This window comes from Camelus ferus, chromosome 8 (genome assembly GCF_009834535.1).
Source record: "Camelus ferus isolate YT-003-E chromosome 8, BCGSAC_Cfer_1.0, whole genome shotgun sequence".
Taxonomy (NCBI): Eukaryota; Metazoa; Chordata; class Mammalia; order Artiodactyla; family Camelidae; genus Camelus; species Camelus ferus.
The window spans coordinates 41,219,567-41,242,490 of NC_045703.1; the positions used below are offsets into that span (position 1 = coordinate 41,219,567).

General features: G+C 41.0%; 1 protein-coding gene and 1 pseudogene across 5 annotated transcripts in view; both read left to right on the top strand.

Annotated features, from left to right (window-relative positions):
* The window catches only part of NKAIN2 (sodium/potassium transporting ATPase interacting 2), an 854,966-nt gene extending 850,029 nt beyond the window's left edge, over nt 1-4,937 (top strand). For all 5 annotated transcript variants that reach the window (XM_032484812.1, XM_014563367.2, XM_032484810.1 and 2 more), the window contains one exon: nt 2,456-4,937. In XM_032484812.1, the coding sequence (XP_032340703.1) occupies nt 2,456-2,465 (10 nt within the window). In that variant the 3' untranslated portion in view covers nt 2,466-4,937. The remainder of the gene's footprint in view (nt 1-2,455) is intronic.
* A 16,160-nt stretch (nt 4,938-21,097) lies between these two features.
* LOC116665391 lies at nt 21,098-21,683 on the top strand (annotated as a pseudogene).
* Nucleotides 21,684-22,924: the final 1,241 nt, after the last annotated feature.

The window sequence follows — 22,924 nt, forward strand, 5'->3', positions numbered from 1 at the left end:
ATTACAATATAAGGGCACAGCAGTAAGGAGTAGTGGTTAAGATAACCTACTGAAGGCAGACGGCATAAGATAAAATTCTTTGTGACCTTGGACATATAACTTTATTTGAATAACTTTATGTATTCTCACCAAGCCTAAGTTTCCTCACCTGCAAAATAGAGATGGTAGTTTTTGTACTTCATGTAATTGTTCTGAATTTGTATAAAATAATGCTTGTAGACCATGTATGATGTATGACATGTCACATACGAAACCTTAATAAACATAATTTATTAGTTGTAGTAACAATGCTTATGTTAACTGACGTTACTCATGAAAAGACTTTCCCAAGTCAGAAATCAGCATATACTATATTTCATTCCCAAAAGATTTCTGTAAACAACATATCACATATATCAGCCCAAGTAACATGTAGCAATATGTCTGTGCTCAAGAGTAGAGACCAGAATACCTGTGAGTCCTGGAATTTCTTGCTTCTGACAATATCGCGTACTGTTTTTAATCACATAACATTCCATTGTGGCGGTCAATATGAATGATCAATACATATGATCAAAATAGAATAAATCAGCTATAACCACTATGTAAGGCCCAGCTATGATAATAATGTAAGAATTCTAATTATACATAATCAAGTATATAGTTTCCAATCAGGCATTTATCATCCTAATATCATCTTTAAAGAAAGGATTCTTCAAATTTAATATCCAGCATGAAATTCCTTGGAGACAAAACTTCTCATGTTTATTAAATAGGGCACTTTAAATGCCAAACCAAAGATAATAAAAATATTATTTGCCTCCTTACTGCCTGGGAATGGTAAAATTATATAAAAGCTTTCAAGTCGCATGAATTAAGCTAAATGTTTAACAGAATTCAAATTTAAAAATTTCACAATACTTAAGGTGTTTAACAAACCACCAGTCAAAATACTACTACCATCCCTTCTACAAAACATCCCCCAGGGGACCTCAAGTACTAGGACACTAGGATTTCACGTCGAGATGAGGAAACTGGATGAAAGGAAAGGAAAACACAGGTCATGCAACTTGTCAGTTGAGCAGCCCTGATTATCAGCCAGTTTTCCTGACCCCTAAATTTTTTTTCAAATTCCTGGATGGACTGTGAGTTTGCTCTAGCATCTTATTTATTTTTGTTTTTTGTTTTGCTTTCTTTTATTTTATGAGGGGGCGGTAATTAGGTTTATTCATTTATTTCTATTTGGAGGAGGCACTGGGGATTGAACCCAGGACCTCGTGCATGCTAAGCATGCCCTCTACTGCTTCAGCTATACCCTCTCCCCAACCCCTGATTTTAAAACTACTTATCTTTACTTGCTCACAGTAACTTAGCTGTCATACTTCCATACGTGCCTGCACCCTCCCCTTCTCCTGCATTCCCTTTATTCCCTTTTGATTTCACATTATGTGGTGTTGAAGAGCTTTTTCAACTGTGTAATCCTCAGAAACAGTCATGGGAGAGCCACTGCCTATTAAAGTCCTATGCAAAACCAAAACTGATTCCTGCATAAACTTCATCCCCTGCTGGAAGGCAGAGACCTGAGCATCTCCTGTGTCTTTGTCCTTTGGGGTGGAACTTCTCCTGTCAACCTGCCATAAAGAACTCTCATAAAGCGAGAGTAATCTAGCATCATGGGCCACTGCAAGCACCCCAATGATATTATATAGAAACTGGAAATAAAAGCAGTTCCCTAGAAGGAAAGCAAATGCTTAAAAGCAATGCACAGTTTTAGCTGTAGGGTTTCCATTATACCCAGTAAATCTTCTGTGGCTGAGAGCCTGGATGAAGCTTTGAAAACTGCCCTGACTTCCGTTCAGCCCTCTTTCTGTTCCTGGAGTCAATGAATAGACAATCCTCTTTTTTAAGTTAAGTTGAATGAATGTTCTTGGCCTATAATTCTTCTGATTATCTCTAATCCACCTAAAAAGGAAAAAGTTTTTGTTGATTTTTTCTTAGTTTGGTAAAGCTTTTTGAAACAAATAATGACTATGAAGTTGCTGCACAGAAACATGCCCACATCCACAGGGTAATTTTCTAACAAAGTAGGTGCTTTGACCACCACCTAACCTATGTGCCAAAGCAGGCCGCGATCTGTTTGGGCTCCCTGCAGTGTAAGTGTAAGGCTATCCCATGGGATATCAGACCACATCTGACCACATTTGAAAACATTGCATTCTTTTTGGTAGCCTAATTGTACAGCCATACATATTCATTTGACCCCAGAAAATGGATTTCATATGACCATAAGTGGCCTCTCTATCCAGAAGGTTGCACTGAGAAAAAAGGAGAGGAAAATTGTCTATTTAAAGCACAATTTGGGCTTAAGACTTTTTTTTTTTTTTTTTTTTTTGGCTTACTCTTGTGCTTGGAGAGGTGAGGAAAGAGGCTGAGCTCTCCCTCTTGACTAAAAACATCTTTTCTGTCTCTCTCTTAGGTCGAAATAATACAAATGGCTTCCGTATATCAGCTCCTGGACCTTTCAAAGAACTTGTTTCGCAGTGGCCTCCTGCATTTTTTTGAAGCGCAAGAAGCAACTGAGTTTAAATATATACATATTAACAAAACAAAACATAAAGCCTCCACATACACTAGGACACACACACATACACATGCACACACACGCACACACACACCCAGGCCGGCACACATCAATTCTACTTGGCCTCCTCTTTCTAACTGAAACAGACAAATATGCAGGACACGCCCATGGTGGATTTCGTGAAAGCAGGCTGCTTTCTCCCAGGCCTTTGGAAAGTTCATAAGGAGACGTGTTGGTGCCCTCTGCTGGCCGTCACTCACTCCTCAGCAGCCCAGCCAGTCGGCCTCTGCCAGCTGCAAATTCATCCGGGGCACGTTAGTTTGAGAGCCCTGTCTTCTGCACTCCATAAGTCTCAACAGCACCACAGCTATGTAGGCAATGTAATTGCAAAAACAAACAAACAAAACATGCCATGACGACCTTGTATTCCAAATGGCAGATTGTTTGCCCTAAAGGCTGTACCGTCCATACTTGCCTTAACCCACCTAAGTTGTGCGCCTGAGAATCTCAGTGCAGACATCCCCCAGTCACTTCCTTTAGGCTAACACACTGCTGTTAATTCCGAATGAGTTCAAGTCTGTGTGTCTCACGTCAAGAAACAAGACTGCATAGCTCAGCAGCTCCAGTGTGTCTGTGTATGAAAACTGCCAGCTGTCAGCCAAGTGCTTTTACCATTGAGCCTCCATGGTGGCCAAAAAGAGACAAGTGACAATAACAACAACAGTAATAATCTTCATCTTTATAATTCTTCCATAAGGTCTTCTTGAAGGGGTTGGGTGGGACAACGTAAAACATATTAATCTACTAAACTCATTAATCTACTGGAAGCAGAGAGCAGAAATGTCTTGACTCACTGATTTTATTTATTGCACTCTAGGTGCTTTTATAAGTATCTACAAATGTCTTTTATTAACACAGAAACAGCTGTGGATTTCTATCAACAGAGGCCAACTGATTATGTATTAGCTATGTTTACTCTTTTATATCTAATTCAAATCAAAGACCCTATGTAGGTGAACTTTTTTTCCTAACTTCAGCGTACGAGATTATTTTTGGGGTGGGCGGGGGGGGGGAGCAATAGTTACCTTGGTGAAATATTTGAGATCTCTTTGTGGTATTTGGGGGATCTGTTGTGTGTTAGAGTGTATTTTAATCCTCCTGTATTATTGTGGCAGAAAAAACTGTGCTGTTAAAGTAGTTGGCAACAAGATGCCTTTGGAAACTTAATAGTAGGTCAATGTGTTTATGGAATATTCTGAATTCCTAGGAAATTTTGTTCTATATATTCAAGCATTATTTGGTTTTCATTAGTGGAAAACATAATTAGCTCAGGCTTGTCAGTAACTCAGATGAGTCATGGTTTTTTGTTTTGTTTTGTTTTGTTTTTGATCCACCTGAGACACTAAAATCAAGTTTTTTAACTAATACACCATCCTTAAATGCAGTGAAATTCAGACTTGAAAAGTTATAAATTGGCATGAAACAACTTTTTCTCTTTGTTTCTATGAAGTTTCAGTCATTGGATTAGCCTACTTTGGATATTAACCCATCCAAATCTACATAAATCTGTCCCATTCCTGTGTCTGCATGATGTCTGTGATCTCCACACATATACATTTGAAAATGATAAAGTAACAAAGGTTACTACTAGAACATAAGCTACAAAAAAAAAAAAAAAAAAAAGGTTCCAGCACTTGTGCTTGAATTTTCTCGGTGGTTTGTATATGTTTGTCCATATATACATGTATAAAATACACAATTGCAAACATGTCAGTGAAACCTCAAATAATGATTTTATAGTGACATGCATGTTTAATGTATGAGAAAAATATTTACCAATATATCGTCCTTTGAGTCTTAAAATATAAATACTATACATGCCAGAAACTATCCTAATGTGACTATTAATGTGACTATTAGAATGAGGTTTCACTGTACATTCGTGCTGTGATGAGATTCCACCTTAGAAGACATGTATATGGATAGAGATTCAAATGCACAGAGAAATAAACCCTCATAGTCCTGCTTTAAGTTGCAGCCAAGTCACCATCTAATCACTACTCATCACTACCAAAATTTTCAAAAACAGTTGTTGACTACTAAAAAGGAATCAGTGGACAGGGAGCACAGTAGTGTGATTCTATCTGGAAAAAACATCTAAGTTGTACAGCTATATCCTCCTCAAAATCTGGTGAAGAATGCTATTTTTCTAGGCTGAGCTTTTGTTATAAACCTAATATTCAGAAGGCAAGAGTTAACAATCCTGATGTGTCTTTTTTTTTTTTTTGCGTTTGTTAATTCTGAATGTATTTTTAACAGAGTGATTTTTTTGACTTACTAGTGTAATTTGCATTTTAAAAATAAATGGAAAAACCAATCAAGTTTCTGAGCCATCCCTGAAAGCCCTTGTTCCTTCTCAAAGTGTATTTGATAGTGTCACTGACAGGGAAACCCTATTCCATTTACGTGGAGGTGGTGCTGCTGTTCGATGCTGTGCGGGGATGTGTCTGCCGTAAAAAGGAATTGCCAGGTCATGGCACCATTTTAGCTCTGTCATAGGTAACGCGTACTTTCATTATCTCCTGACACTAAGGGTTCTTTTACAAGACTATCTGGAATAGACTTGCTGACATTTGGAGAACTTTTCTTTCCTCTTCTGCCTGGAATTCAGAGTTAGCATTGGGCTAATAGCTGACAGAAGGCACTATATTCAAAACCTTTGGTTAACATAGGTAGAGTTTCTCATTTTGGGGATGCCAACTTACTTAAAATCAAATCATTTAAACTATTCATTTATTACCCCTTTGATGACAGCTATGGTGAAGCATGTAGGGGTAGGAATAGGCAAGGAGAAAAGCTTAACCCTTGGCATTTGTGATAGAATAGCTGCAATTTCTGCTGAGGTTACTGCATGTGCTCAAGGGACCGAGGGCTGGGCTGTCCCCAGCTGATGAGGTTGCATCCTTCCTCTCACAGCACACAGACACACACCAGCCCCCAGAAGCTGAAATGCCAGAATTGATTGAGAATAAGACTTTGAGGCAGCATTCCAAGAAGCTGAAGATCAACTTGGAGCAGTTCACATGGTGAGAGCCTTGTAAATGATCAAGCCTGTTTTCACTTTTGTTCCCCATGTGAAAAGGATGCTGATGCAGGTTCATGGCAGGAGGTGCGGATGACTTCAGGATGGTGCTTCCTGCTGCAAGGGCAAATGCATGCAAGATCTCAGTTATGTAAAAAGAGACAACAGTTAATAGATCAACTCTTAAGAATAGACCATACGTACATATATATACACAGGATATGCACATATGTATATATGATCTAAAGGAAATATTCTTTATTCTGGAGTTCTCCATTAAATAAGGAGTGTATTTGGTAAATACCATGTGGCACCTGGATCTTCATCTGGTAACTATTAAAAAACATAATCTCTGATACAGTGAAGCAAATATTCAACACTCCACTGTAGTATAACAAGTGGACTATTTAAACTCAGAAATAAAAACTCATTTTAAATAGATCACTTTGTAGAACAAACTTCTGAGATATAAACCCATTCACTACAAAAAACATTAGACTAAGGCCCACAGAGGTTAAGAGATTACTCAAGATTACCATTTATCATGAAAATGCAAATACCTCATCATCTACAACACATCCTAGTGTGTGTACTCTGGTCAGAATAGAATAAACTAGATCCCAGAAAACAGATTTGCCAAGTGACTCTGGACTGTGGAAATCACAATGGACCCTGATAAGGAAAACTCTAAGGCAGTGTAAGATGAGGAAATGCTTGTCAATCATTGTGCATTAAGTTCAGTATAGTCTCAATGTTAAATATGCTTTTTATGTTATAGTTCTTTTAAATACAAATAACACATATCCATATGTAAACATGCATATATGATATGTTCTTACATATTAGTCAACCAATTTTGTTCAGTTTTGGGGTTAGAAGTTTTTCTATTTCTTTTATAACACATTTATGAATAGCTAATATTAGAAAGATTAAGATTACTTAAACTCTTCCATCTTCAATACTTTCTATGATTGTCAAGATAATCTTTCTTCAGACATTTTATCAGTCTTGGGTAAAATTACTGCACTCAATGCCTGTAATTAGGAAGCTTTGATATTAAAATCCTTACATTACCAAAAAAAAAAAAAAAAAAAAAAGATGAAGCCCAAATTGTTACTGGGAAAGGGGAAATAAGAATTACCTCAATTCTTAGTCACACGAAAAAAAAGAAATTTTGACAAGAGACAAAAAGCATGATATAAGAAAGATTTTTATTTGTGAAGTAAAGAAATAGTGAAAGATAGTACCCTCCTGAGAGAACTGGGAGTGGGCCACTCCAGGAGAGGAAAAATGGTGCCATTCCTTTGTTTTTCCTGTTTTTATATCCTGGTTTCATGATTGATTGATTGAATGATTGGTTGGTTGGTTGATTGATTGACAACTCAGGTTCCCTGCACTCTGGTTGACTGACAGCTCAGGTTCCTTGTGCTCTGGATTGTTCCTTTTCCCTTCCTCTCCCCCTGCCCCATGCTCATTTCTATCTAAACTACCTAACATTCCCCCCTCTAGTCATAGGACCCCAAATCTTTGGGACATATAGGGTGATGACCACTCTAGCTTCCTGCTGATCTGGGGCTATGATGGAGCTTGTTGGGGTCCCAGAATTGCTGGCTGTCACTGGGCAGGTGGTGAGTGAAGGGTCAGTGTCCATCGAGGGGCTTGTATAAAAGATGTCTTGGCTGATTGGTTGATTACCTTGTTGTATAGCCATTTGAAGTTGATCTCTAGACAAGAAACACATTTCATAGGAAGGTTGAAAAGATAGAGGTCAAATATATAGAGCTAATCCTAGCCAAGGAATGAAGGAGGCAAACAAGGGTCACACCTACTTAAATGGAAAAATTGTCTTTAAAAGATTAATTTCTGTGCTTTTTGTTGGTTTAGGTTTTAGAAAGCAGATGTTGGAATGTTAGTCCAGTGAACTAAAGGAAGAGTAAAAAGAGGGACCCTTATGTCAGAGACATTTTAAATTAGTATTAAAACACTTTGATGGGATCCCTAAAAGAGAAAAGATTAGAGCCAGTAGACATTTAAGAAAGAGATTTATCTAACAGGGATCCATAGTCCCCTAGGGCGATGTAACAGTCTCACCGGAGTGTTGCTAGGAGATTCACAAGAATATGTGGCTCCCATCGGTGAATCAGATCTCATCAGGGTTTTCCAGGGGTTGGTTGGTGAGATCTGTTCTAGCTCCTAGAGAAATGGATAGGGTCTCATGACATAGGTGAAAAGGAAGAGACTCATCTGGTGATGGTAATAGTGTAGCAGGATTGAGTGTCCCACAAACAGAGACAGTGACATCTGGGTTTTCCAATAATAATGCCTGATATTTAAGAAGCTGAGCATCTGAGAGCCAGAAATGTCCCTTGCCTTTAAAAGATCAGAAACTTGGTGGTTAGCGTATGTCCGTATAGGGGCCCCAGATTTAGTTTAAAAGCTTCCTCCAGGAGACTGGAGAGGGCTCCCAACACTCAGGCAGGAAGGCCAGCCTCAAGCAGTGGGATCTAGCTGCTTGGAGAGGTATCCCATGGGCTGTTGGGTAGGACCTAGCCGTTGGGTGAGGACCCCCAAGGCTATTCCTCCTCTCTCATGAACATAGAACTGGAAGGGCCTTGTGGGATCTGGAAGCCCCCAGGCCAGGGGTCCTTGGAGGTGGCTTCTCCAGTCCCAGACAACCACCTGCAGATCGCAGGCCAGTTCTCCTTCATGGGCCATCTGGCTGGAGGGACAGAGGGCCACCCAATGACCTTGTTTGTTACACCAAAAACAGGTAGATCTTGAAGGTATGTCCTTATGGGGACATTTCTTGGCCCACTGACCAGGTCAGTGGCAGATGTTGTATTGATCATCAGGCTTGTCTGAGGCTGCTGGGGGCCAGGGGTTTAGGGACGGTGGCTGCCCTTGAAGGGTTGTAATCACTTGGGCATGCCTGGCCCCTTTCCTTCTTTCCTTCTCCTGAAAAAACAAAACAAACAAACAAATCTGTGGCAGCAATGGTTAACATTTATCAAGAGTTACTCTGGGTTCCTGGATTGCCTTTTAGAGTTCTTGTCTAATATTGGGGGCAGATTGGGTGAGAAATTTATCCTTTAAATGAGGGGTATATGGTAGGGAGAGCAGGGGAGGACATACGTTTAAGAGAGTCCCCCCCTCAAGGAGGTGTTGGGGACAGCAGGTCACTGATAGTAACCATGGCCAAGGTGGTTATTTGCATTTCTTTAGGAGATCATTGCTGTCCCTCAGCAAATAAAAAATCTGGATATACAGTATTTTAGACCATTTGCCTTGTGTATTGTAGAAGAGATTAATCTGGAGCAAAGTGGTTGAATTTATGCTCCTATTTATGGGCCATGCTTTTGGCTGAGATGCAGCCCAGGGGAGTCCCAGCAGGGATCAACTGTTGGCTTTCCCTCTGAAGGGCAGGATACTGCGGGGAAGGGGGGTCTTCAGAGCTCAGCATCCCGAGGTGATGTCCACAGGCTATAGTCTGACACCTCAGTCTTCTGCCTGTAGCCAAGAGTACCCTGAAGCCATGGACTGAAAAAGGCCTGGCTTCCCAGGGTCATTGGCCCATGGAAGGAGGACCAGGCATCCTGGCGTTCTCTCTGAATGGGGAAAGCGGCTGCAGTCTTACTATGAGCTGGGAGTCTCCGCAGCCCAAGGAAATAGTTTTAATCCCGCAGATGGTCAGTGATCCAGGAGCAGGAGAGCTGCTCTACCGGGACAGCCAGAGAAAGGGGAGCATAAATAGAGTGAGTTAAGCTTAGAGGGTCCACATGGAAGCTCCTGAACGGGGAAGGCAGCAGGAGAGGAGAACTTGAGCTAGAACTCCAGCAGCTCAGTTTTCTAAGGCAGAGATGTTTTCTTGCCTGAGCAAGTGTCCCTAGAGGGATATGAAGCCAGAAAGGAGTCAGACATTACAGCCCATGATTACTGTCCTCGGTGGTGTTTTCTAGAAAAGGCCACCAGGGACAATGTTACTCAAGCCACGTACGAGAGAGGTGGCCAAATACTTACTGGCCCATTGAATAAGACAAATGGTATGGTTATAAGAGTTCCCAGGGCACCACAGGTTGAAATAGTGGTAACAGGGGCATGGCCCCAGCCGCCTCAGGGAACTAAGAGTTTCCTCTTAGGTTGCAGAGTAAGTTAGAAATAGCCCAAGAGGGAGGAACCCTTGTCAGAGCCATAGGACCCTGTGGTGACCAGTGGGAGAAAGAGAGAGATTGAAGGAGGATGTTTTTTTGAGAACTCCATAGCAGAGGTCAGAAAGCAGAAGTAAGGATCCTCAGCAAAGGATGGAGGCCAGAACATAAATGTGTGAGTGATGAAGTAATTGGTATATGGGCCTGGTCCGGCACCCGGGGTCAGCTGCCCACCCCAAATGTCATCTTCCTTCTCTTCCTGGTTTGGTAGCTTCTCCTTCGTTTGAACATTGTTTAAGGTGGTCAGTAGTCTTCTCTATAGGCCAGACCAGTGTAAGGGCCAGGAGTGGTCAGTTTACTGTGGCTCTGGAGTAAGCCTGGTCATCTCCACTTGGAGCTCCCTGGCGGGCGGGTCTGGGGGTGCAGAGCCCGCTGAGGCCCTCCTCCAGCCTCCCCAACCGCCCAGGAGCTTGTGCTCTGCTGGTCTTGGGGTGGGGGTGGGGGATGAAGGAGGAAAGATTAGGTTTAAGCATGCCATCAAGTCATGGCACCAAAATTAATGCTACTGAGAAAAGGGAAATAAGAATTACCTTGGTTCTTAGTCACCCCCCAAAAAAGAATTTTTGACAAGAGACAAAATGCATGATATAAGCAAGATTTTTATTAGTGAAATAAAAAAATATAGTGAAAGCTAGTACCCTCCCGAGAACTGGGAGCGGGCCACTCCAAGAGAGGAAAAATGGCGTCTTTCCTTTGTTTTTCCTGTTTTTATATATCCTGGTTTCATGGTTGATTGATTGATTGATTGATTGACAACTCAGGTTCCCCACGCTCTGGTTGATTGACAGCTCAGGTTCCTTGTGTTCTGGATTATTCCTTTCCCCTTCCCCTCCCCCTGCCCCATGCTCATTTCTATCTAAACTACCTAACAAAATCATTCTCATGATGTGTGAATCTTTACTAGGATCCATGTTCAGTCTTCTTTTCCTTGTATTACATCTACCTTCCACCCACTCCCAAGGAAGGAGAGAACAAAATCTGTGATTGATATATTATGTCCAACTTAAAACATACTAATGTCTTGAAACAATCACTTGTAATAGCAATGACAGCAAAATCTCCAAGACATGCATATACTCTATGCCTTTTAATTCAATAAAAGCTTGAACTAGAGAATATATTCAAGGGCCTCATTAACTGCTGAAATCTGCACAAGCATCATGAGCTACGACTGCCAGTGACCAGAAAGAAAACGGGGATGAGTCCCTCCTAAAGGGGATAAAGACAGATCTTTTCATATTCTCTAGAATTATAAAGAAGATTGTTTTTCAAAAATCCTTAAACATTATGGAGTTTGGGAGCAAATGAGCTTAAAATTTTGATGGGTACTGAAAGTTGATTTCTGTAAGACAAATTCAGAGAGGAAATAATCCACATGTTGATGTTCTGACACAGTTTACACCATTATTAAAATCACTATAAGCCTTTTCTACAATGAGAGCACAGAATTATGGTACCTTAATAATAAAACAGGTGTATATTTTTAACCTCTCATTCTGCCCTCATAAGAATTTAAGCTGTAACAGCAATGGAATAAAACAACTCCCAAAAAAGATTGCAAATTGATGCTGTCACCCCAAGGATGATGGATTGATTCAATTAATCAGTAAGTCTTTTCTAAGAGTCCTTCAGGGAGTTATTTACCAGAGGCATACCCTGTTTGTTCCCCCTCCATGCACCTGTCATTTTTCTTCATTATTCTTCCAGTTTTACTCGTCATATCCTTTGGGGATATGTTGATCTTCATGTGCAGAGAGGTTTTTGCACACAGCTGTCTAGACATAAATCTTCCAAGCCTCACACTGGAGACCACCAGAACACCTGAGCTTGTCATCCTTATGTCAGGCTGGCCAAGACTCTCAGGAGGAAGTCAAACACATGGACATGGAATTGTGAATGAGGGGGTCAATGGGGAAGTATCAAAATGAGTGAAATCTATGAAAAATCCTCCATTGGTAAGGAGGCAACAATCTTGTGTTCCACACACCACGAAACTAGCCTTCCTGTCTCCAAAAGTGGGCAGGTAAAGAAGAGCCAGAGGGCTGAGATGCTGAGGCCTAGGCTGTAACTCATAGAAAAACAAAGCAAATTCTGTGAATGTGTTTTTTGAGTGTTAAAAGGCAAATATTCCTAAACATGAAACATTTCTATTTCTAATGGGCAAAGTTATCTGTCAGTTCCAGTTGTAAAGAATAAGAACTCAAGGAGAAGACATCTGCAGGGGAGCATCAATGCTAAATCTTGCTATCAGGGTTGACTACATAGTTTGTGGGGCTCAGTGCAAAATAAAAATGTGGGTTTCCCTTGTTCAAAGAGTAGGAAAAAAGAGCTGCTAAAGGTACTAAAAATATAAAGATTTTTCCTTAAAAGATTTTCCTACTTATAAAATATAATAAAGGTAATAGTCACACAAATAACAATATAAAATATAAATCATAAAAAATAATATTCTGGTATTATAATTTTAAATAATACAATAAATATATTAGTCTATTAAGTGGGTATCTTGATGGATCATAATATTTTTGACTCATCTTTCTACAACTATATTTATTGTCATCAAAATGTATGATTTTAACCAATTCATTTTTAATTGATATAAATAAATATGGTATCAGTCACTCTTGGCCAATGGACCACAACTGATTTTTTATAATTTTTTAATTTTGAAAAGAATCTTTCTACTGATACAGCTATTACTGGAGCTGTGAAGAATATTTTATAAACAGTGACAGCACTAGATATATTTCTGACAAATTATTTTGAAATACAAATTTTACTTATTTAAGCTAATGGTTCACAGGACAATTTTTTTTAAAAGATTTAACTTTTCATAAAATCAGTTTCAGGGAATTTAAATTTAATTTTACATAAAAATTATACAGTGACATTTTATTATTTTCTCTGACATTTCCTGTAACTTGTAGAGGTTGTTCAAGAAGCTGAAAATAGCTTCATAATTTCTATATAATTGAAAACACCTACTTATGTTATCAATGCTATATCTTCAATTACAAGAAAAATAATTTTGAAACTGTCTTCCTAGTTAGTAATTTGTTCATTCATAGGAAAATAGAGCTCACTTCTGTTTACTGCTAGCTACAAACTTTTTAATTTCTATGTATAAGCCTGCAGATACTTGTTTTACAATGTTGCAGCAGTTTTCAAACCCAGAGATTCTAAACTCCTTGAATAATTCTAATAATGCTCTGATATGCTTTATTGCAACATCCATGTGTATGCTTTTCTTTTGTGATGATTTATTGACAAAGTCTACGGCCTGAGCACCAGCAGTTCCTGTCCCAGCACGAAAGCATAGTTAATATTCGTGCAGAAGCTACAGGGGCCGGCTCTCTGGGGGAATTACCTGGCAAGCCGGCCTCCCACAGTTCCCAGGGCTGCCTGGGGCCTCTGCTTTCCCCTGGGGTACGGTAGTCACTTCTGCTGCTGCTGCTGCCACTGTCACCACTGACACTCAGGTCCCAGGACCCTTCCCAGTCACCCATTCAGCCCAGTGGCTCCTGAGATTGCCCTAAGGCTGGCCAGGCCAATTGCTCTGCCTGTACCTCGCTGTGCCCAGGGGCCTGAGTCAGAGCCACCGGGCACTCATGCTAGATCACAAACATTCATGTGGGCTGCCCCCTAGGGTATCTCCTCTGCTCACCACATGCTCAAAAATTATATAGTAAGAATTTCATGGGGAGAATAGTAGAGCGTTATACCAAGCACCAGACTCCGAGAGTGAGGATCAGTGTGTGATACACACTGTGTCCCCATAAAGCTAGCCCCATTGGCTATAAAAGCTGAGAGTAAAAATTTCTTCTGTCTCTACCCCCATTTCACACTTATCCCCATTTTGCTACTGAGATAGACAGAATAAAGACATATTTCATTTATTATTAAAAATATCCTTGGTATTTTTTTGAGTGAAAGAATGATTATGGTTTAAAAAAAAATAGATTGCATACCTTGGATACCAAAGCTGGTGTGTATTTTGAGAACTTCAAATGAATTGGATCAAATACTGTTTATTTGTATGATTAGTTGGGTTTTTATTACACTTCTAATTAAGAAAGAGATTTTGTTTGGATAACTGAAATCCAGTGCCGTGCCTGGGCACTGACAACGATTCATGGCTCTAATTCAACCTGGTAACATGAGTTTAAGAATAAGTTACAGGAATAACAGCAAGGGTTGTTTCTCAGTCCCTCCCAGTAAAATTCCAAAATAAGAATTTTTGCAGTTAGTGATAGGATATGCCCACTACATTTAAAATCAGACGGATTTCTTGTTAAAATGAATTTAGAAATGGAACATGTACCTAATTATAATGCATCATGAATCAAGACACTATGCATCAAAAGAGTAAATTGAGATGATACATTTTATGTAATTGAGAGATGTAGCATTTTCTTCCATCACAGTTCCCTATGTGGGCACATATCGGAAGTGTTAGAGTAGCAAGTTTACCTCTCTTACTCTTTTTTCTATGGTCAACAGTCTGCAGTGTAAGATAATATTAAGGATATGCTAAGCACCACACAATATTCTACATCGTCACAGCATCTAAGTGACAAATGCAAATTTTAGACAGAGAGCCTGTCCACAGAGTCCACAGTTCTAACCTCTAATAAAGTCTCCTGAGAGCAGTAGGCAGATGTGAGTAGCCAGGTTTTCCTTTGACATCCAAGAAGATCTCTCTCTCTGATTGTAGTTGATTCGTATTCATTCATTCACAGAGTTTGTGGTCCTGACCCTAAACAAGGAACTCACTTCCTTCCACCCACCCTACCCCTTCAAATACGTTTCATTGGAACATGAAATGAAATGAGATTTTTTGACACTAGGCAGAGGGTAGACTTCAGAGGAAAACTCTGGAATTATCCTTCCCCAAGGACCTCCATGGCTTAAAAGTGTCTTGACCATAGGACCTTTCTCATCAATATTCTTTCACTGTCTGTAGAGGGAGAGGGATGGGGGGAAGCACAGGGAGAAAGAAAAGCACAATAAATCTTGGTAAACACAGTCAATCCTGAAAGAAAACAAGACACTTGTAATATGTTTATAAATTACCTTCTCCATAAGTCCCACTTGGGTTATGCTTGACATTTAAATTTGAAACTAACTGAGCAGTACTGAGCTACAGTAGAAAGGGATACGGATGGACAGTAAACCAGGACTTGTTAAGTATTTGGTACCAGTGTCATTCATTCTTACAGGCAGGATTTAGTACCACTACAAAAAGTCACAGCTTCCTAAATGACTATTTACATTAGAAAGCTAGGAAAAAATTGAAACCATCCGCTACAATTTTCCACCATCCATCCCCAGCTTAATGGTAGTCCCTCATTCTTTCTCTCATCAAATAGCTGTCAGCAATTTCTCCTCCTGAAATAGTGTACATTTACAATGAAAAGCCAAGCAAGTTCCTTTAAAAACTTACCTATTGATTTATCTTTTCTTATATTTTATCCATAAAAGTCAACAGCATTTTATATGTATTATTGATTGTTAGTAAGTGGTCACACATCTTCTTCAGTCTTGCTTTGGTTGGCAATTTCTATTTGTAGCAAAAGGCAGTGGAAACACACAATTGCTATGACCCTCAAATTGTAATTCTAGATGTAAATCCCTGTGTTAGTTTCCTACTGCTGCTATCACAAATTACTACAACTTAGTGATTTACAACAATATAAACGTATTAAGATATTAAGACACCCTTCTGGAAATCAGAAGTCCAAAATAGGTTTCACTGGGCTAAAATCAAGTTGTCAGCAGGCTTTTGTTCCTTCTGGAGGCTCAAGAGAAGAATCTGTTTCTTTGCCTTTTCCAGCTTCTAGAGGCTTCCTGCATTCCTTGGCTGGAAGTCCTTTCTTCTAGCTTCAAAGTCTGAAGTGTAGCATCTTCAAATTTCTCTCTGACTCTATGACCTGTGATTTCACCTTCACATTCCCTGCTCTGACACTGACCATCCTGCCTCCTCCCCCTTACAAAGATGCTTGTGATTATGATATTCCAGGATAATCTTCCCATCTCAAAATCCTTCAAGTAATCTCATCTGCAAAAGGGACTACAAAATGCTGTGTAAGGAAATGTGCTCATGGGCTTCAGGGAGTGAAGCATGGTCGTCTTTGGAAAGCCATTATCCTACCAGCCATGATCACCTACCTCTCCACCTAGGCACTGCCCCACACACCCTGGGGAAAGAGCCAGCATTCTTAACTGCTGATTTGTAATATCATCTAGGATATTAAAAATTTTACAGAGTTCATTGAACTACTTAAATCAGCATCGAATCCTCTGCTTTCTAGCAACAAGTTAGAATCCTGAAATTCAAAGGTGCAACGGAATCTTAAAGATGAACCAGTCATCTCGTCTTTTTAGCATGGAAGATTGCTGCATCTTAGGCTGAAGATGCCCAAGTGAAAGTCACAGTGAGACTTTCAGTCTCCTGCTATTTCCACTGCATCATTTTGTTGCTAATAATTTGGGAAATCCAATCATTTTTAATAAATCACTTCTAAAGACTGTGTGTCTGAAAAAAAGAAAAGAAAATGAAAGTGTCCAGAAAGGATTAGCTACTATTTCCTTGTGAAAATTTTACAGGCATTTTCTATGATATTATATAACACACCCACTTGGATTCTTATCAGTTTAGAAAATATGGAACAGGTCACCGAACATTTTTCACAGAAGCAAAACATAAATCAACTTATAAGTGTTCATTAAATAAAAATAATATACACATATATTAGAAATACTCAAAAATTTATAAGATGACAATAAAATCATCCTCCTCATATGCAGACCCTATATTCTCTCCCCACAGTTAATCCCTATTCATCCTTTCATGTGTGTCCTTCTAGAAAAGAACACTGGCATAGGGGATAGCATATGTACATAATGTTCTTTGAGTGATTCTTAAAAATGTACAGAAATGAGACTTTGCACATACCTCACTTTGCTTTTGTTCACTTACTAATTCATCTGTGCCTAGCTACTGCACTCTTTTTAATAGATAAAGAGTTTATTCCAGTAGATGGAGCATTTCTAACAACTTCCCTATTGATCAACATTAGATGGATTCAGGGTGTTTTGTTATTGTTGTTTAGTAACGAAGGGCTTTTTACATTTGATTCTTTTCATTTCAGAATAGGCAATACATGCACCTGGTTCAGAATCAAAAAGTCTCTCCCACACCCCTGTCCTCTAATGCTCGACTTTCCTTTTCTGAAGGTAGCCAGTTATACATGCCCTGAGGGCACCTTGCTTTTTTTCACTTAACAAAATTCCTTGAAGATCTTTCCAGAGCAGCACTCATGGGTCTTCAGTGAAATCTAGTCCACTGCCTTTGATTATCACTAGTTCTGGGAAGATTTGAGGCCTTTGAGGAAGGACATTTTGGTGAGAAATTTTGGTTTTATTTTTAAAATATGAGACATGCACATTTGTCTATAATCATTCATATCTTATCAAGTAAGACACTCAAGATTTATTAATAAAAATCTATTCTGGGGTGACTTACCTCCTGTGTCACCCATTCAAGAGCCTAACGACTCTCCCTACAGAGAAACGCGTCCTCGTGTCCATTCTAGGTACACTTTCCGCAGTTTAAACATATGGACAATTACTTTGTCCTCAGTGAAGACAGAATAGCTTCTTATCACTCCCATAACGGTAATAAACATGTCTTTAAAAAAATCTCTGCCAAAGGGGTTTCCATTTGTTTCTTAATATTTCAAAATAGTCCCAATGTTTAATGTAACAACTCAGAAAGAGAAACATTTATATCCAGAAACAAAGCAAAGAAAATCCTATGTGGGTACTGCCTAGGACGGAGCACACAGAAGACAAACAGTGTTACTGACAGACGCCGTCTATGTCTAAGGTGTGGTCGGCAAGGGAGGCAACAATCGCTGTGTCTCCATCAATAAGAAGAAATTGATAACCAAAGTTCTCTGGAGAGTATCTGTGTAAGAAAACGGCAGCAAAGATTGCGGTGAAACACCGTGTTTGATTCCAAAAAGGATTTATAACATATATCTTTTTCTCTAACTTGGGAAAATGCTTAAGAATACAAATCTTATAAAGACAAGCTTTGAAATACAGCACTATTCTTTTGTAAATTTCTCATTGCCCAATTTTCAGAAATAATTTTTGCTAGACTAGTCTCATATTCCCCACCAGAAACTCCACTTATAAATGTTCATCCATGTGCAATTGCCCAGCCCTCCTTTTTTCCCAGTGGGATTATCAATGAATTTGAAACTATTCCTCTTTCACAGCTGTATACATTAACTCATAAGTATTGAGGATTCAATATATACCGTAAATCTAATGGGATACAAAGGAATACTAAGACTGAGATACCTGCCTTGGTGAACAAAAGAATTAATAATGTGTGGTAAATATGCAGTGCTACCGATGCGCGTGCTGGTCAGAACCACTCATGGCTAAAAACAAATAGTCTAAATTTCAATGATTTTTGCATGTTACTGCAATTTTGTTGTCGAAAGATCAGCCCCCGTCCCTGATGAGCCAAATAACTCAGAGACCGGGTCTTGGAGCTTAGAAGAAAAGAAGCAGCTTTATTGCTTTGCCGGGCAAAGGGGACTCACAGCCGGCTAGTGCCTGCAAAACTGTGAACCCAACTTGGGGATGGGGTGGGGTGGTTATATAGCCAGAGCTCAAACAACAAAGCATCGATAACAATCAACAGAATCATTTTCTCATCAGAATACTTAGAATGGCATCATGATGCCTCCAGGTGACCAATTCTATAGAGGCTAGTGGTTGTCACTTTTTCAATCTCTTTATCTCCTAAGCACTCAAGGTGTGGTCTTCCTGGTATTTAGCCTACTTTGTAAGGTTACAGTTCTCTGACCTTCTCCCTGGAGACTCAGAGACCAAGCATGATTATAGCTTTTGATTAATGGAATAAAGTAGAAGCAGTAAGATCAATAGCTTATAGTTTTCACAATGGGCCTGGAGCTGTGAGTGGCAACCGGTCAGTCAACGTCAGTTGACTGTTGCAAGGGCAAGCATAAGAATAAGCGATCTGTTAGCCTACATGTGGCCATTTTATTAATTCTCCTTCAATGTCACTAAGCAAGTAAGAGTGAATGGTCTTAGTGAGGGAAAACAGAATAGCTTTGATGATGATAGGCACTTATAGAAAAACTTTCAAACTGTTCATAATCTGGTATCAGTAAGCAGTAGAAAGAACAAAGCAGTCAAATGAAGAAAATGTAAAATTCATTTTGCTCTCTTTTTTTTTCTCCTTCTATCCCATCTTGTATCTTTCCTCCAAGCCTACTGTTGCCGATAGATACAACTGCTGTTCCAGGTTCTTGTCCCATCTAGCTATCTGCCTGCTCTAACGCTACTACAGGGTGGCCAGGAGATGAGGGAGCGGAGACCAAAATAACTTGCAATTATGCAAAGGTTTCTATCTTTTTGTATTGTCTTGTCTTACTTTCAGAATAGTTGAAGAATCAGAAACCTCTATCCTGGTTCTGGTTAGATGGTGCCAGAGGGCTTGACTCAAGCATGTGTTATGTGTTGGCTAACTAGTTCTAGAGGATTTAGACCAAAGGGGGCTCAAAATTAAAAATGGAAAAAAAAAAGTTCCCTATTCCAGGTGTTGACTGAAATAAATGCATAGCCTAAAAGTTAAGAGTTATGTTTTATTTAGTGGGAGGACCCGAGCCAGGATGACAGCCTCTCAGATGGCTCTGAGGGACTGCTCCCCAAAGGTAGGGGAGGAGCTAGGATATATAGGAGCTTTACAACAAAGACCAAGTTGTTGGAACAATAAAAGATTACTTGTTATCTAAAGAAAACCAGGCATCTCAAGTTAAAGAATTTAGTGTTTTTCTATGTATGGGAGGAAGCAAACATTTGGGCTCACTGAACTCATTCCTTTGACAAGCACCTGGCTATCTAGGGCCAGTATCCTGTCCTTACTTATTCTGAGTCTGCTCAGAGTGCACCCTTGTGAGTGGCTGCAGAGGCTGGGCTGCAGGCCTGTCCTCACTGGGGTGTGGCAGCAGCCGCTGATGACTTAGTTTCAGCATTCTTTGTTTACTGATATGGTTGCAGTGTTTTCATTCACATTGCAGTATTTTCATTCACATAGGTATTGAGAAAAATACATTCGTTTTCATGTTAGACACACTTGAAACACGAGACTCGAGGAAGCTGAAGTGTGTGTTCTTTGAATAGTAAGAGCAATAACTTCAATTTTGGTGCGACCGCAGTTAGACCTGGTGGGAGCTAGTAGATCTACAATTATGACTGGATCTTCAATAGAGTGTTTTTCACAGCTAAGTGCAATTTTATTCTCATTTCAATTATTTCAGACACATCACCTCTAATACTTGTTACTGAGATTCTTCCTAAACACCCCAGACCCAAGTTCACCCTCCCAGAGCCCATCAGAGTCCAGATGCTAGACGCCTGTGTGAACGAAAAATACTGCTAACAGTATCAGTAAACAAAGAATGCTGAAACCATCAAGTCATCAGCGGCTGCTGCCACCCCCCAGTGAAAACAAGCCTCAGCCTGGCCTCTACAGCCACTCACAATGGTGCACCCTGAGGGGCCTCAGAATAAGAAAGGACAGGATACTGGCCCTAGGTAGCCAGGTGCTTGTCAAAGGAATGAATTCAATGACCCCAAATGTTTGCTTCCTCCCATGCATAGAAAAACACTAAATTCTTTAAATTGAGATGCCTGGTTTTCTTTAGATAACAAGTAATCTTTTATTGTTCCAACAACTTGGTCTTTGTTGTAAAGCTCCTGTATATCCTAGCTCCTCCCCTACCTCTTCGGAGTAGTCCCTCAGAGCGGTCTGAGAGGCTGTCATCCTGGATCGAGTCCTCCCGCCAAATAAAACATAACTCTCAACTTCTAGGCTGCGCATTTATTTTAGTTGACACCTGACATCTTGCCCATAACCCAGTCCTTTCTCAAATCCCACTCTCCCTCCACTCTCTTAAACCTGCCCAGTGTGCGCTTTGGAAGTGGCAGGTCTGCCATCAGCAAGCTCTCTTCCATGCTTATAAATTTACTTCTCTAAACATGCTCCTCACCCTCTTGCGCTACCTACATCACAATTTTCAAACCTTGATGTGATAAGCATCACCTGGAGTGCTGGAGAAGCTGTAGGAGCCTCTCCTCCTGCCCCTCATTTGCCCCCAGACTTCTCAGGGGCCAGCAACCACCCTATCAGGGGCTCAACCAACTCCCATGGACTTAGTGTCTGGCCAACAGTTCGTAGGTGGCAGCGCCAAGGCGCCCGAGGAGGCATGGAGGACGCGGCACTGGCAGCAGAGAGCTGCTGCTGCAGCCTGGGGCCAGCCCTGTAAGTGGTCCCACCAGACGCCTGGGTTGTGCCTTCCTGTTTGTCACCACCAGCACCAAGGTTGCACTGTACTTTGTGCCCCAGAATAAACTGCACCTGGAGGGCTTCTGGAACCTGAAGGAGGGTGAGGCAGTGGAGTTCACTTTTAAGGAGTTTCCTTAAGAACTGGAATCTCTCAGTGTCAGTGGCCCTGATGCGTGTTCGGTGTTGTGAGTGAGAGGTGGCCAAACAGGAGGAACATGCAGAGGAAAGTCAAAGGGAGACAGATGTTCCAACTGTGGAGGTTGAGACTATCAGGCTTGGGAGTGCACACTGCCACCCCTGGCCCAGATGTGCCACATCTGCCAGAGCATCAGCCATGTGCTGGTCTCCTGTCCACTGAAAGCCCCCAGCTCACAGGGGAGACCAGCCTACTTCCTGGGGGAAGAAGAGATCCACTGCCCTTTCCTGTTTCCAGAGGCGGAGATTTGAGCCTCAGTGTGGGGGTGATCCTTTTGCCATCGGGAGGGTGTTGAGGAGCAGGCATCCATCCATCTGCTGAGTGGAGAAAGTGGGGACAGGGTGGGTAGGGGCAGCTGGCACTGTCCCATCTCTCAGGACAGGTCAGGTCCACACCATCGCCCCCTCCTCCCACTCGGGTTAGGGTAGTACTCAGGCAAAGAACTCCAACCCCGCTCTGTCCAAACGCACAGGAGGGCTTCGGGGGAAGCCCCTCTAGAGGCTGCCTGTTTTATCAGAGTCTCTACTCTCCGAATCTCCTGCTTTTGAAAGTGGCCTGAGTAGAGAAGTTGTTTTCCTTTTAAAGAAGGCTATGTAACAATAATGTTTGCTTTGCCAGAGTGAAAAGAGTAAGCATGCGACCAGGTTGATGGGTCCAACCCCCCAGCCACTACATTCTGTAGGAGGGAATATCCTAGGAGTAAGGCCAGATTTTTCCACATCTTGTCTCTTCATAAACCACTCTTGGGATACGGTGGCAGGAACTGTCCCAAGAAACGGGTTGTGATGATAAGCCAAAGGGGTGGCTGAGGGAGCATCTGCAGACCTACTGTCCCGTGCCCTCTCCCACCCACATGGCACACTGGGCCAGTATGCTTGCATTTATTTGCTCCCTTGAATAAACTGCACCTCCTTGGGTCCTGCTGTCTCAGGATGCCAACTGCACTAGTTGTGTGCAAATGGCATATCTTGAGCATTTTATCTTGTTTTCTTAATATTAATATTCTGATTTGTGTTTTAATCTAACACCCTCATTCCTGCATGGCGTTCTCAGGTATGTGAGAAACTTCAGGCATGAGTAGGCAGCAGCTCCGGATCGGCACAGCAGGGATGCTTTTTGACTTTTTGTTGTCATTCTGTCACCGTGGAGAACAACTATCTGGAGTGCATAGCCTATTGAACTGCCTCATTTTTGCCAGTGAGAGCTGGCTTTTCTGCTATAGTGTCCTCCTGAAACCCCTCCACCTTTGATGTTTCCTGGGAGAGTAGGTTTTAACTGGACTTGATTCTCTTCCTGGAAGATTGGAAATTGGTCTGAAGAGGAACAGGTGGTGCAGAGAGGTTAGGAGAGTCTGGGCCAGGTGCCAGGCACCAAGGGGAAGCCAAGCATAGCTGCAGGTTGTCTATGTGATAAAGGTCTCCCGTTCCAGAACTCTCATCTCAGGGCACAGCACTCACTCTACATACCAGAGCCATCCTTCACTGGACTGGGC